The 12672-nt window shown below is 47.8% G+C and overlaps 1 protein-coding gene across 2 annotated transcripts in view; it reads left to right on the plus strand.

Annotated features, from left to right (window-relative positions):
- Positions 1–11111, plus strand: part of NMNAT3 (nicotinamide nucleotide adenylyltransferase 3) — a 116010-nt gene extending 104899 nt beyond the window's left edge. The window contains exons 4-6 of one of the 2 annotated variants that reach the window (XM_045503483.1): positions 2758–2840; positions 3145–3148; positions 6368–7448. In XM_045503483.1, the coding sequence (XP_045359439.1) occupies positions 2758–2840; positions 3145–3148; positions 6368–6629 (349 nt within the window). In that variant the 3' untranslated portion in view covers positions 6630–7448. Of the gene's footprint in view, positions 1–2757; positions 2841–3144; positions 3149–6367; positions 7449–9702 lie in introns of those variants that run through there. The other variant, XM_045503482.1, reaches the window with a different exon arrangement.
- The last annotated feature ends 1561 nt before the right edge of the window (positions 11112–12672 follow it).

Here is a 12672-nt window from a genome sequence, read left to right on the forward strand (position 1 = left end):
TTGAGGATTCTTTTTCTCCCTATCAGGTTGCTTATTTTCATTCTAATTTTTTGTTTAATCTAGGCCAGTTTTTATGCTTTTAGGGCATTTGATAACTTAGTTCGCTCACCATCTCCCCATGTCGAAGGTCCTTAGTCACAATGCCATTTGATGTGGTCCATCATCAATCATCACTACTGTCATCTCATGTACCCCTTTGCAAGCGTGATCTTATGTTGTCCTCGTTTTACAGATAAACTGAGGTTCAGAGAGGCTAGGTTAATCAACATCGCAAAACAAATAAGCGAGTAGTGGAGCCCAGTCTGACTCTGAAGCCATGCTTACGGTTATCTTCAAACCAGTGACCTACAGGTCAGGGCACGGTGTGGCGAACTTTGTTCCTGCCACCATGACCCAATGACCTTCTGACCAGACATCCCTGGAAACCTGTGGGGCCGTGGAGGACACAAAGAACCTGCTCCCAGGGTCAGCCCGCAGGCTCAGGGCTGGGCACACCGGGACACCACTCAGGCAGACAACCAGAGGAAGCAATGGCCACCGCTCTACAAAGGCAGAGTGGAGGTCTGTGAGGTAGCGACATTTGACACTGAAAATAATGATTGACGCATCAGAGTTCAGAGACCCAGCTAATATTCCAAGTCGGGTCAACTTGAACTAGGAGCTTCAAGGTAAGTAAAATAAAATGACCATCACCACCTTTACTGATCACTTACTGCGCTCCAGGCTTTTTCAGGTATGTCCTATCTAGTCCCCTCAGCAACTCTGAGGAGTAGGTGGGTGTGGTCCCATTTTACAGATGAGGAAATGGAGGCTTTGAAAGGGTCAGTAACATAGGCAGGGCCCTACAGTTAGAAAGTAGAGGTGCAACTCACACCTACTTCAGTCTGCTCCAAGATTCCAGACTTACTCAGGAGCAAATCCTCAGACATGAAGCTTACCAAAACCAAAGTAGACAATGGTGGAAACACAGAGTGCAGCTAGGCCCTAAGAAGACTGGACTGAGTGTCTGAGATATCAGGAAGGACTTTGGGCCAGAATCAAATGTATTTATTCGTCCACTCCTTCCATCCGTTCCTGAATTCAGCTGACTTTAGGTAAGCAGTTACTGAACTAAGAATATTAAGGTGACTTAAATGAGCTCACTATTCACACACTGACAGTAATGATGATAAGAACAGCTAATGTTGATTGGACACTTTCTGTGGATGGGCCAGTGCTAAGCTCCTCCCTTAATCCTCAGCATGGCCCACAGGGGTGGGTGTGGTCATCGTCCCCCATTCTACAGATGACAAAACCGGAGGCAGATTGCTTAAGGAACCCACCAAGATTCACAGCCACTAGTTGGAAGCAGAATTCCAACCAAGCAGTCTAATTCTAAAGTTTAACCTTTATACTATGCCTTCCCCCAGCGATACTCAGCAGTGAGCCACCTGCCCAGCATTTGGCAGGGTAGAGGCACTTTCTCTCTCATGGTCCTGTGGTACTTGGCAGAAAAGAGGTCGGCATTAACTTCCATCATGACTAATACACAGATGAGGTTAGTGAGGCTCTGAGAGTGTCAGTGACTCACTCAAGGTCACACAGGCGAGAAAACCGAAACTCTAACCCACCCGGGCTGCACAGCACCTGTTTTTTCCACCAGGCACTGCTCTCTCCCAAACGCAGCCCTCCTAAATGTATACTACAGTAAGTAGAAGGTGGAAGAATGCATTGATACAAGACGTGGTGACAACCCGTGTTGCACATTGATTTGCTAAAAGAACCAGGCATGCCAAGATGGTGTACGTCTAATCAGATCTGAAATGCTAACATGTAATGAGAGTTGCTCTGTCCTGCTCACTGTTCAGAGCACTTTGCACTCCTTTCATCTTTGTGACCACCCATGAGAGGCACACACGATTATCACAGGTTATCCCTCATTACACAGGTGCTGAACCATCCACACAGAGACCTAGAGACACATGCTCAGGGTCACCCAGCTGGCCTCTGGGGGAGCTGAGCTGGGGCCCAGGCAGTCTGGCTCTAAGCCAGACTTAGTCCTCACCCCCGTGGAGTTCTGAAATACTAGTTTCTGACAAGAGTGAGCTGTGGGCCACGCACGGTGCCAGTGCTCACTGTATACTAGCTCGTTCACCTTCACAAAGGTCTAGAAAGGAGACATTATTATCCCAGCGTTACAAATGAAACTTTTTTAAACGTTTATTTATTTATTTTGAGAGAGAGAGAGAATGGAGGAGAGGCAGAGAAAGATTCCCAAGCAGGCTCCACGCTGTCAACGCAGAGCCTGACGCGGGGCTCAAACTCACAAACCTTCAGATCGTGACCTGAGCCGAAATCAAGAGTCAGACACTTAACTGACTGAGCCACCCAGGTGCCCCTTTACAAATGAAATTTTTTATTTTGAACTCAGGTCTGTCTGCTTCTAAGAGCCCATATCCTTCATCCCTTCTCAACTGTTTTTTTTCCTAAGTGAGGTATTGAAGACAATGTTAAAAAAGTAGAAATATGCTCATCCCTGCACCCTGCCCCTTTCACCAGGGCTCACAAGAAGGCAATCCATGGTCAAGAGGTCCCAATCACACATGCTTTGTGTCCCAGCACCTGGCACAGGCCTGGCACATGGTAGGCCCTCCACCAACACCTGGGGAACGAGCTACCTGCCTAAAATGGACAAAAGCAGGTTGAGACTTAAAAACTGAGACCCCTGGGTGGCTTTGCGGGATGGATACATCCTGAGCCCGTGTGTTTGCAATGCAGGCATCATCACAGTGAACTGCTCAGATCTCTGCCCCAGACGGAAGGCCCGGACCATGGCAGGGCTCACTCCTTGGCCCCGACAGGTGGGTGCACCTTGTCTGTTGGAGGGAGAGACGTCAGGGATCCATGCGAGAGCCAATTCCTAGGCACGGCTAAGGATTTTGAGGCTTCCCTGGTTGGGGGTGACACTTCCCCAGATTGAAGGGTCAAATTAAACAATCGGCCACCACCCCTTGTAAATCGTTACACTAATTTAAGATTTTCTGCCTCAAAGGAGTTTACTTACCCTCGTGACTCGTGCTCATGACATGGATTACAGTCAGGGCTACACAGGGATAAACTAGTGAGTGATGCTGGGTTCTTTTAAAAGCCTTAGCCTGAGTACAGACTGTGCTATTATAACCCTTCCGCTTGTAGCCACGTTCCTCACTGGCTTACTCGAAAGAGGAAACCTGTTTCTAAGGGGATTTTTTTTTGGAGCCCACTTTCATCGTACTTTTCGCGTGTTGCTGGGCAGCCACGGTCACACCTGCTGCGCAACACGTGCATGTACATGTGTACCCACAACAGAGGTATACCGCTGCCCACACCTACAGCAGAGATAGTGCCAACCGTGCTTGTAAGGACGGTAAATATGCAGCTGTCGCCAGTTCCAGAGGAAAATTCGCAACCAACGTAACCAAAACAAACAGGGTGGTCCTATGTCATGTGGGCTCACGGATCAGCGTGGTGACAAAGGAATGAGGTCAGTCCCTCCTTACATACCCTCACCCTGTCCCTCTGGTGGGATATGCTGAGAGCCAGAGACGGCTAGGCAGGCCCCCAAGCTCTGCCTGTGTGTTGCCGGCCCCCTCCAATGACAGCCTGCCAGGGCCCACCCCACTTGCTGGTGGCCTCAGGGGCCAGCGGCCAGGAGACCACAGGTCTCCCCAGACTGCCAGCTGCACCAATGGGCACTCCTCAGGCACCAGCTCACCTGAATGGCCTACCTGCACTTAGAATATTCGAGAACGGTCCTGCAAGGGCCCTCCCCCCGCACCAGCCAGGAGCCTCATAGCCACGCTTGGTGGCCAATGGTGTGGAAACACCGCCTGCCACAACCTCAAGCACATTCCAGCTTCCTCTAATGGGTCCCTGTGGATTCCAGCCGCACTGACTGACCAGGAAACCAGGAAGGCGGTAATATCTAACATCTAGAGTAGTTTCAAAATAAAGCCAAAAGACAGACAAGAGAAGACCACGTCACTGAGCAGGAATAGAACTGTACCGTCAGAGAGCCCACAGGTCTCCCACGTGCCTCCTCCCGGCATCAAGTGCTGTCAAAGGTCCACGTGGATTGTCCTTTCAGTTTGTAACCCTAGGTTTCTACTGTGTTGTCAACTCCTGGTGTTTGATGGAACCTTGTCAGCTGTGATTCCGAAGGACCTTCCCTCTCTAATGGCAGTCCTGGTACCCTGGGTCAAGTTTATTCGCCCCTCATGCGAATGAGCGGGAGCACCCAGTGATGAAAGGGCAGGATGTGACACTGGTCACACTGGGCTGAAACCCCAGCAGGCCAATCTGTGGGGTTTCCTAACAAGGGTTTCCCAGCTGTGGGAGGTGGGATGCTAGTTCCAGATCAGAAGGGCTTGGGAGCGTCACAGTCAAACCAACCGAAAATGGTTTCTTTGCTGCAGGATTTTTCAGTCTTTACCATGACCCTGTGCATCGTGACTCTACCAGAAAGGGAACTAGCTTGCCGCCATCATCACTAATCATGGGACCCTTTCTAACACATACTGATAATTTCTCAGAACTAGTGCCCCCCGCCCCCGAACACAGATTAGGAAACACTCTTTTAAAAGGACTCAAAAATGCCAGGGGGCCCTAAAAATATGCAGCAGGCCCCAAACACTGGTCAAAGGACCACTCACAGCAGAATCACCTGTGAGGCTGATCATGCTTCCCAGGCCACACCTCAGACCTCCTGAGTGGAAATGGGGCCCGGGAATCTGGATGTCTAACAGGCACTCTGGAATTTGCTTTACAGCCCATTTGGGGAACTGTGCACTAGAGTAGGAATCTAAGGAGGAGTTATAGCATCTTTGCAATATTCATTGTATTTTTCTGGTCTGTCTGCCTCGCTTCCCCCCTGTCCCCCAGTCATGAGCACAGGCGTGTTCATTCTCAGACTTCTTTCCGAATCATCTCTGGCTCAGCAGCTACTCTCACCAGGGTTCAAGAACACTGTCTGAGCACCTCCCCAGACCAGGCTCCAGACTCGGGAGGAGAACAAAGATAGCCCTCCACCCCAACCTTTGACCTAAGCTAGAGACAGGCTGTGAATGGTAGTCGAGATGTGGATTAGGAAGGCTGCCTGGAGGAGGAGACACTTGCACCAAGACTCATGGGATCAGTAGGTTATCTTGGGTTGGGGCATTTCCGGCAGAGAGGCAGCGGAGCAGAGCACAAAGGAAGGAAACAGCATGGGTGCTGGGCAGCCCTTGCTCTTAGGGAATGCCAGAGGGTCCAGTGATGGGCAGGGAGCCTCCAGTGATGTGGGAGAGATGCCACACTGAGGCTTCCAGCCTTTCACCCTTCATCTCCCTGCACAGGCTTCCGGAATCCCTGTCTCAGCTCTTTGCCTGGTCTGCCCCTCCTCCCCGTCCCCTTCTTGGCTCCCCCTTCTAAAAACCTATCTGTCCTGTTAGGCCCAGGTTGGACCCGTCTTCCCTGTGAAACAAGTCCCAGCGGCTTTCACAGAGATAAGCTCACTCTCTCTCTCCCTCCACCAAAGCTCACCCACATTCTTTTCAGATTTATTTTTCTAGGGGCTATTCTGCTTGGCCCTGGAATGCTGGGAGTTTGTTCTTTATCCCCTTTCTTGCTCTTCAAACCCTAACTCCCGTTCATCTTGCTCTCTTCTAAAGTAACTGTTAAAAAGAAAGTTTATGTTGAATGAGAAGTGGGCTTTGTAATTTACCAAAATGTATCAGGGGCTTTAAAAACGTTCATGTCCTTTACTTGATATATTCCCCTTCTAGGAATCAGACTGTGGAAATAATTAAAAATTGGGACAAAGATTTATGTAGAAGGATGTTTATCACAGCCATTTTTATAATGGCAGAAAATAAAAGCAACCTCCCCGTTTAAATATAAGGGAACATTTAAGTAAATTATTCTGTATCCATACGATGAATAATTGACACAAAATGTTTCTGGAGAAAGGCTTATGAGGTAAGTGGAAAAAAATCAGGATACAATACTATATATATAATCTCAAGTACATAAAAACATGTAAATATACTTACACATCTATTTGCATGTCTAAATCAATAGAAAAACTGAAAAACTACACTCAAATATTGACGGCTTTGGAGAAAGCAGAATTGTTTTCTACCTTGAATACATGTTTTTCATACATTTTATAATTGACACAGATTTCACGTTTGTGATCAGAGGTGGGGGGGCGGGGAACTAGAGCAATTACAAAAAGGAAGGAGGTGGAGTTCTTCCTCAGCATACATTGGGCTTCTGATGAGGTGGCTTGTAGATTACTAGTGGCAGAGCTCTAAAGGACCGTTCTGTGTGCTGTGTATTTTATTGTGTGTTCCCCTCTGGGACTACAGGCTGGGCTGAGCTCAGCATTCTCTGGCTGCCAGAGCCCTGCTCGTGTGATTTGCAGCCCTCCGTGGACTGACCCTGCCGTGCCGAGTTCCAGACGGCTTGGCTGTGACACTTTGGGACAGATGATGCCTCGGTCCTCTAACAGCCCAACAGTGTCAGTCTCTTGTGAAGGTGGTCCCTGCGCTCGGCTGATGGGGCTGAGCACAGCTCAGCAAACTTCAGAGAGGATTCCCTTTCCACGCAACCACAGCAGGCCCCTCATCTGACTCCATTCTGCACTGATTGTTCCACAGTGGCTTTGTCTGGTTAATTGGGGTGCTGCCCTTTAATACCTGGCTTCAGCTCTGGTGTCCTGTGTCCCCAGAAGTCCCACACTCCTGAGTGTGGCTGCACTCACTCCACCCCTCAATTTCCAGAGCCTCCACAGGAGGTCAGCCCCATTTTACAGCTGAGGAAACAGGCCCATCTGCTGTAATTCTCCCAGGGTTCCAGCAGATCTGAAACCGGAAACCAGGGCTGACTGACCTCAGGGATGCTGTTCTTGACATTAAGAATTAAGGCAGCTGGACATTCAAAGAAAATGGTCCCGGTGGCACTTCCCTCACTTTTCATGTAAACCTCTGCTTCATCTGCTTCTAGAAGCCAGTGGCTATTCCAAAGAGCACATTGCCCCAAAATGCCCACGGACATCCGATTTAGGTCACGGTATCGTGCTTGAGACGAATCAAACCGGCGGCCTTTTTTCAACACCTCAGACTTACGAACCTTGGACTTGGACAGCCAGTCATTAGATCTGAAGAGCTCATAGCAGTGATGTAAATGGATTTGAAAGAGATGTGATGGTCTCTTTGAGGACTGCCCAGAGTTGGAGTCCAAGGCACGTGTTGCCAGAAGAAGCAATCACCCCACAGACATGCCTTTGATTTGGGGGAAAAGGAGGTGTGGGCATGTGTCCCCTGTTGGCAGGAGCACACAGTGAATTGTACTCCTGTCATTGTTCATAAATCAGACGGTATCTAATATCTAAGACAGTAGGTAGAAATTACCGCCACAAAAATCCACTGGGGGGGGGGGCGCATCAGGGTGGCTCAGTCGGTTGAGCATCCAGTTTGGCTCAGGTCATGATCTCACCCTGCGAGAGTTTGAGCCCCACGTCGGGCTCCGTGCTGACAGCTCATAGCCTGGAGTCTGCTTCAGATTCTGTCTCTCTCTCTCTCTGCCCTACCCCTGCTTGTGCTGTGTCTGTCTCTTTCAAAAATGAATAAACATTAAAAAAAAATCCACTGCGGAGAGAGGGGGTGTCTTCTTGTTCTTTGGCCTGTGGAATGGGGGGAAAGTGTGCTCCAGGCCTCAGGAGACCCTACAACTAAATACCCATCATTCCACCTCCCCCGGAGGAAGAGCACATACAAAAATCACCCAGGTGTTTAAAAGGTCAGGGCTGCTCTCTTGTTATATTAGAACGGCTGAATAAATAAACTGGAGTAGAACCTCCCAGATGCAGAATAGTCTAAGTCCACGTACGTCGTGAGCAATGGGGCCAGCTCAGATTAGTCAAAAATGTGAGTTGAGTAATTTCTAAACACAGTTTTATTGACTTTAAAAATACTCCCTAAGTGTTGAACGGATGTGTCAATGAATGGATTAGCGGATAAGCAGGTGGATGGACGGATGAATGGCAGTTAACAGCCATCACACGTACTCTGTTACAGCACTTTATATTTATAAACTCATTCAATTCTAAAATAACCCTAGGAGAAAAGTACTGTTAATAGCTCCATTTTAAAGTTGAGGTCACACAGCTGTTGAATGGCAGAGCCAAGACTTGAATCTAAGGTGCCTGGTTTTAGAGTCCTAGTTCTTAACCATGGAGAATTTATCAATGTATGCATCAATAAATGTTTGAATATCATTTCATTATACCAATATTATGCTGCTAGAGTGTTTGAAAACTGCTTCTGTAATTATATCTACTACTTCCAAAGGAGTGAATAAGTCCAGTGCCCACTATTTCATGGATGGGGAAAGTGAGGCCCAGAAAAGGATCCATCCAGCCCAACTAAAGCTAGAAATCAGACCTCTCCGTGACACTTGCAGTTTCTCACTTTCCGTTCCACAGCTGGTCTAGTGCTCCTTTGTAAACTCCTCTCTCTGATCCTACGTCCAAATTCCTTCCAAAGTTCCACAGTAGAGGAGCCTCAACCGACCATTTACATCAGGTGTTTCCCCAGCAGGTGGGATCCCTGAACCCCTCCCAACTGAGGTTTCATGGTGACCGAGAGATGCCAACACTCTAGAACACAGCTTTTGCCATTTACTGAAGCTAGAATCAGCTTCCGAAAGGACCAGAGAACCTACTGGTTGCTTCAAGCGTGGACTTGATTTTTCTCCCTTTCCAAATTAGCCCTTTGGAAAGGGACACGAATTTCAACAGTGCCTGGAAAAATCAAGGAAGGGCTTCTTGGTTCTGATGCATGTACAATTTTCGCCAGCAGGAGGCGGCAGAGCCCAGCAGTTATAAATGCCCCACCTGGAGGTTGGTGGGGTTTGAATCCTGACTCTGCTGCCTAAATGAGTGACCTCAGGCAAGTGGGTCGCCTCTTTATGCCTGTTTCCCTCCCGCAGAATGGGCACAATAATAATGCCTACTCATGAAATTGTTCAGAGAATCAAATGAGGTTAAATACATCCAGGGCTTAGTGATAGTGCTCATATGAGCACCAATGTTAGGTTTTCTTTTATCATTAAAACCATCGTTGTTAGAACAAATGCCAGAGGATTATCCACATTGATTAGTTGTTCTAGAGCTTTGTTGTATTGAAAACAGATGAAAAGGTCACTAGCTTTTGGTTATCCAAATAACCTTTATAATTAACCTTTATGATGAGATTTTACTTACAAAGGTATCAGGCGTTAGGGCTGAAATAGATTTTGAGAAAGGCAGTGACTGGCCTGAAGCCCACAGCTTGTTAGGACTAGAGATTTTACAATCTTACCTTCTATCAGAAGATGGGGTTCACAGCCGCCTTTGGACTACTGCCATGGGGTCCAGCAGCCGCCGACAGACTTTTGGTAGAATACTGGGGGGGGAAAATAAGTTGTTCTGATTTCTTGGCACTTTGCCACTATTAAACAAAAGATTGTATTATTACAATTGTATGTCCCCAAAGTAGCTTCAGATCCCCTTACACACTTTTTCAGGCGTGAACACAGTGTAGACGTTGACTTCCCAATACACTCCGAGAAAAAGCATTTTGTGCACTTTTCAAACGGAGTATGTTATCTTTACTGGCCGTGACCTTTCTGTAACCTTGTCAGGATCCGCCCTTGTTTTTCCAGCTGTGCCTGAGCTGAAACTCCTCTGCGGGGCAGATATCCTGAAGACCTTCCAGACCCCCAACCTCTGGAAAGAGGCACACATCCAGGAAATAGTGGAGAAGTTTGGCATGGTGTGTGTGAGCCGGACAGGTCACAACCCAAAGGAATACATCTCAGGTTCCGCCATCCTGCAGAGGTACCAGCACAACATTCACCTGGTCAGGGAGCCCGTGCAGAACGAGCTCAGCTCCACGTACATCAGGCGGGCCTTGAGCCAAGGGCAGAGCGTCAAGTACCTGCTCCCAGACGCTGTCATCACCTACATCAAGGAGCACAACCTCTACACCGGGGACAGTTCCTAGAAAGACAGCACCCAGAGGAATGAAGGACAAGCTGGGGAGGGCCAACCACGCCTCCACGAAGCTCCTCCCGAGGAGAGGGCAGTCAAGGTCCTCGGCTGTTTTCTTTGTGGTGGTGGTTTTGCTTTTCCATTTTCCTTTGTTTTATGTAGACAACGATTTTCTTTCCGAGGAGTCTTCTGTCCCAGGAAGAGGAACAGGCGTCTACACAAGAACGGGCGTTTATCAAAGAAGTTAAAAGGGTGCGGCAGGTCAGGAGAACTAGACAAAAGCTCTCAAAACCTCTCGCTGCAGAGGCCTTCTGATTTGGTTAAGTGGTGACTCTGCCGTGCACACGGATGAAGGCAGTTCTGCACGAGGCACGGGCCCCTGAGGGTCAGATCAGAATTGCCCACACGCGTTTTTTAACTAGGACCAGGTGCAGCATGCTGGTCTTGATTGGAGAGACTTGCCAGGATGCTAATTACCAAACAGTGGGCTTTGTCGACGCCTTGTTGCAACAAAACAATACTAATTGAGGAGTCAAACATTTGGAAGCAGCACTTTGCTGATTCACTTTGAATCTTCCCTTAAGAGCCACCGGCTGCCTGCCTAGGCTGTAGATAAAATTTAAACTAAAATCTTTCTAAGTAGTAACCCTCAAACAATATTTTTGATACAGTGGATATTTTTAACACGACTTTTTAAATCAATGCCAGGGCTCCTGATTTCCAAGTTTCTAAAAAGGAATGGAGGTGGGGCACCTGGGTGGCTCAGTCGGTTAAGCATCCGTCTTCAACTCAGGTCACGATCTCGCGGTCCGTGAGTTCGAGCCCCGCGTCGGGCTCTGGGCTGACGGCTCAGAGCCTGGAGCTGCTTCGGATTCTGTGTCTCCCTCTCTCTGACCCTCCCCCGTTCATGCTCTGTCTCTCTCTGTCTCAAAAATAAATAAACGTTAAAAAAATGTTTTTAAAGGAATGGAGGTAAAACAGATGCCTTGACTATTTTAAAGGATCTTTTTGAATGTTTTATGACTACCTGCCTGTTTGAATATTGGCAAAGGGATAAATAATAAATTGACATCAAAAAATACTAATGAAAATTTTCTCTTTTTTCTTCCTTTGTTATATTATTAATGCCTGATGTACCAGCTGTTGCTTTCTTTTTAGCTACTCCATGAAATTTGCTGCCGTTCCAGTGGAACTGATATGAATTCATAAAAGTTTATATTCCCAGGTACCAGCAATGGAGAAGCAATTGCTTTTCAACACCTTGCAAAGGGGCTGTAATCTGAAGCTCCGGGTCGATGGCTCTGTTCAGGTGGGCTCTGAAGGATGAGAAAAGGAACCTCACTCACATGTGTTCAGGATTTTCATCCCACTCCTGATTAAGAAGAGGTTTCGATTGGTCTAATTCTGTTTGAGTTTGTGCTTTACATTTGCTGACCAAATGACTGAATGTATTCAAAATTTCTCCATACTTTCACCCTCATTCATCCTTGCTACAGATTTAGTCATGCAGAAAAACAAAGGGCCAGTCAGGAAGAATCTTAGCATCTTCCCAAACATATCCCAGTGTTCGTGTGTGTGTGTCATGATAAAGAGGAGTAAAGTAGGCCATCAGGGTTCCAGGGTCTAGAGTAGTGGGGCCCTCCTGGGGGGGGGGGGGAGGGGGCTCCCCTACACCTCCACCCCCTGCAAGCTCTAAAGCTGTTGGCCATTCCCCGCCCTGACTGAGCTCTGCACCCCACGGGGTCTCTAAGAACCCTGATAATGCAGGGGAATAGGAATCAAACAGCCTTGTCCACAGTCAGCTGTGTGACTTTGACCAGCTCCCTTCCACACTGTGAGCCTCAGTTTCCCAAACTCTAAAATGGGGCAGTTCGAATAGTCTTTAAATACTCCTTTAGCTCTGGTTTTCTGAGGCACTGAGTGTCCTACTTCAGCCTGCCCACCCTTCTTTGGGTCCGGTCCACTTCTAGCTACACTGGGAGCTCTCCAAGGGCAAAGGGTCTTTATTTTTGTTTGCCGGTGTATCCTACGTGCCAAGAAATTTGCTGTTGCAAACACGGTCACAGGACACAGTGTTTGCATCCCCTGGGAGCTGGATAGAAATGCAGACTCTCAGGGGCGCCTGGGTGGTGCAGTCGGTTAAGCGTCCGACTTCAGCCAGGTCGCGATCTCGCGGTCCGTGAGTTCGAGCCCCGCATTAGGCTCTGGGCTGATGGCTCAGAGCCTGGAGCCTGTTTCGGATTCTGTGTCTCCCTCTCTCTCTGCCCCTCCCCCGTTCATGCTCTGTCTCTCTCTGTCCCAAAAATAAATAAACGTAGAAAAAAAAAAAAATTAAAAAAAAAAAAAAAAAAAAGAAATGCAGACTCTCAGGCCCCACCCCAGACCTACTAACTCAGAATCTGCATTTTAATAAGATTCCCAAGCCATCAACATACTAGCCTATTACAATACACATTAGTTTTATTTTTTAATAAACTGAATATCCGATTGAAATTCCATGACGTTTACTCTGGTGAATATCTCCCTTCTTATCCTCTGAGCAGCATTTCCCTACTTTTCTGTATGGAGTATCGAAAGCAAACAACTGGGGTGCCTGAGTAGCTCAGTGGGTTAAGCGTCTGACTTAGGATTTCGGCTCAAGT

Source organism: Leopardus geoffroyi, chromosome C2, assembly GCF_018350155.1.
Source record: "Leopardus geoffroyi isolate Oge1 chromosome C2, O.geoffroyi_Oge1_pat1.0, whole genome shotgun sequence".
Lineage (NCBI taxonomy): Eukaryota > Metazoa > Chordata > Mammalia > Carnivora > Felidae > Leopardus > Leopardus geoffroyi.